This window comes from Phyllostomus hastatus, unplaced genomic scaffold (assembly GCF_019186645.2).
Source record: "Phyllostomus hastatus isolate PE091 unplaced genomic scaffold, TTU_PhHast_1.1 phas_scaffold_12, whole genome shotgun sequence".
NCBI classification, from domain to species: domain Eukaryota; kingdom Metazoa; phylum Chordata; class Mammalia; order Chiroptera; family Phyllostomidae; genus Phyllostomus; species Phyllostomus hastatus.
The window spans coordinates 6,901,197-6,903,874 of record NW_025334007.1 but is presented as its reverse complement, the minus strand read 5'-3'; the positions used below and the strand labels follow the sequence as shown (position 1 = coordinate 6,903,874).

Here is a 2,678-nt window from a genome sequence, read left to right as displayed (position 1 = left end):
TGTCTGACAGAAGGCAGCCTTAAATCCCGCTCAGGGATCAGAAGGGTCAGCCTTCACCTGAGAGGTGGGATCACCACTCAACAGTGGGAGCAACCTTACATGCCCATCCAGGGAGTCAGACGGGGTTGGAGTGAGGCCCTATGGGAGCATTCACAAGGGGGATCCATGTGATGGTGTTTCATTCATTTGGGGGAAGCCAGGCAAATGCACCCAGGCAAGGCCGATCTCAGTTCCTCCCCTGGCTCTTGGCTGGGTGCCCACTTTAGTGTGACATAGGACTCGAGTGCAGAGACGGGGGAGGCCCTGGCTCTAGCAGTGCCAGCCAGGGAAACTGAGTGGGGACTGAGGGAAGATCTACCCTGAAGGTGTGATGAAGGTAGAGCCAGCAGTCAGTAGTAAGGAGGTCTCTGGGGCTCTGCCAGCCACCATGTGAGAAGTGTGAATGAGGACTGGGGACCCTAAAAAGCCCAGGGCAGAGGGGGGGCTCCAGAGGGGCAGAATCCGTTCTAGGTGTTCTGTGCCAGCAACACCGTATCACTTCATTCTTGTGGCATGGCAGAGGTGTGAAGTGTCAAATTCCTAGCAACAGCTGGGAGTGGGACTTGGGTCTTGCAAATAATTAACTCGATGACCATGAATGTGACCTGAAAGCACCCCAAAGCCAAGGACACATATAACCCCTGCCAGCCCCTGTACTCACCCAAGAAGCACCCAGGGAGGACTCTATGGCTCTGGCCTAAGGCTCAGGCTAACTCCCCTTGTAGAGCCCCTCGGGGGACAGGCTGATCAGGACAGGAGCCCTGGGGGGTTCCCTGAGCACTGACTGCCCTCAGGCCCTGCAGGGGTGGCCTTGGTTCAACCCAAGGTGGAGGGGCACACACCAACTCACTCTCCCTCCCTCAGGTGCAGACATCACCTACTTTCTTGCGCACAGTGGTGCCTGCTGGCCCTGACCATTGTCATCATGCCTCGGGGGCAGAAGAGTAAGCTCCTTGCCCGTGAGAAACGCCTGCAGCCTCGAAGTGAGTCTCAGAATCTCCAGGGTGCTCAGGCCACTGCAGCAGAGGTTGAAGAGTCCCCTGCCTCTTGTCTTTCTGGGGAGTCTCCCACAAGCTCCCCTGCTCCTGGTCCATCCCAGGAGCCTCAGGGAGCCTCGGCCACTAGCTCTCCTGAAGAAGGTGTGTCATGCTCAAGATTTAATGAAGCTGCCAAGAGCCAAGTTGAGAAAAGTACAAGAGCCTCCAGGGCTGCACTCTTCAAACGGAGGGCTCGCAGAGATCCTCTCAACAGGAAGGTGTGCAGGCTGGTGCAGTTCCTGCTGGAGAAGCTTAAAAGGAAGGAGCCCATCACACAGGCCGCACTGCTGAGGATCGTCAACAGAAAGTACAAGGAGCAATACCCCGAGATCCTCCGGAGAGCCTGTGAGCACCTGGAGCTGCTCTTTGGCCTTGAGCTGAAGCCAGTCAACCCCAACAGTCACACCTATGCCTTTGTCAACAACCTGGGCCTCCCGATTGAGGGAGACCTGGGCAGCGAAGAGGTGGTGCCCAAAACCGGGCTCCTCCGCGCTGTCCTGGGGGTGATCTTCGTGAAGGGTGACCAAGCCACTGAGGAGGAGATCTGGGAGTTCCTCGATGTGTTGGGGGTCCATCCTGGGAAGACGCACATCATCATCGGGAGCCCAGGAGTTCATCACCAATGAGCTGGTGGAGCGAAATTACCTGGAGTACCACCAGGTGCCCGGCAGCGATCCTCCACGCTACGTGTTTCTGTGGGGCCCAAGAGCCCACGTTGAGGTCAAGAAGATGGAAGCCCTGGAGCTTTGGGCCAAGCTCAATGGAACCGTCCCCCACTGCCTTCCCCCAGCCTGTTTAGAGAAGCACTGAGACATGAGGAAGACAGAGCATGGCTCACAGCTGTAGCCACGGTTGCCACTTTTGAGAAGGGCAGTGCCCCTTGCAGGGCCAAGTAGACAAGCTCCTCACACATCTAGGGAGGTGTGGGGCAGGCGTGTCACCTTGAGTTTGCAGAGAGCAGTCAATCAACCTTCTAGTTAGTAAAGCGTAGTGGGCTCTGTAGGGCACAAAATATTTACCCTGTTTGGTTCCTTTGTCTTCTATAGATGAGTGCTTTTTAGGTGTATATGTATTTTCAAATGTTCTTTCTCATTGAAAGTTTCTTTGCTTAAGAATCTAAGAGTATTAATGTCTTGGATGCCACATTTATTACAGCCGAGCTTTAAGATCAAGAGTTTTGTTTTGTGCAAACCGATACAAAAGCCTTCTACATTTCTTTTTTGCTACAGAGCAAATTAATGCAGAATAGGATAGGATTTTGTGTGCAAATGTGCAAAATCTTACAGGAAAATATTGGAGATCACACAATGGTGAAACAAAAGTAAGGGCTGGTCAATTCTTAGTTTGCTTTATTCTCTTTGATCTTTCCTTGTAAAATTAAATGGCATATACCTGGATTTGCTTAATTCTTCAAACTGCATGAGAAATTAAATTGTAATAAATTTGGTTTCTTGCTCCTGTCTTGTGTTTTCCCCTCTAGCATTAATTGACCAACTGTTCTTTGGAACCCTCTAATGGTTCTGGCGATGGTGAGAAAAGCAGACCAAGCTGCTGCCCATAGAAGTTAGATTCTTGCAGCAGCGTTGGTCTCATAGGGAGGAT

The 2,678-nt window shown here is 52.3% G+C and overlaps 1 protein-coding gene across 1 annotated transcript; it reads left to right on the top strand.

The window, feature by feature from the left end:
• Positions 1 to 964: 964 nt before the first annotated feature.
• Positions 965 to 1,702, top strand: LOC123829938 (melanoma-associated antigen B1-like). Its single transcript, XM_045855854.1, has one exon. It carries the CDS (start codon positions 965 to 967, stop codon positions 1,700 to 1,702), a length of 738 nt encoding a protein of 245 aa, XP_045711810.1.
• The last annotated feature ends 976 nt before the right edge of the window (positions 1,703 to 2,678 follow it).

Bases quoted from the DNA above. Each gene is read 5' to 3' on its own strand.
- LOC123829938 (XM_045855854.1), top strand. From the start codon at position 965: ATGCCTCGGGGGCAGAAGAGTAAGCTCCTTGCCCGTGAGAAACGCCTG.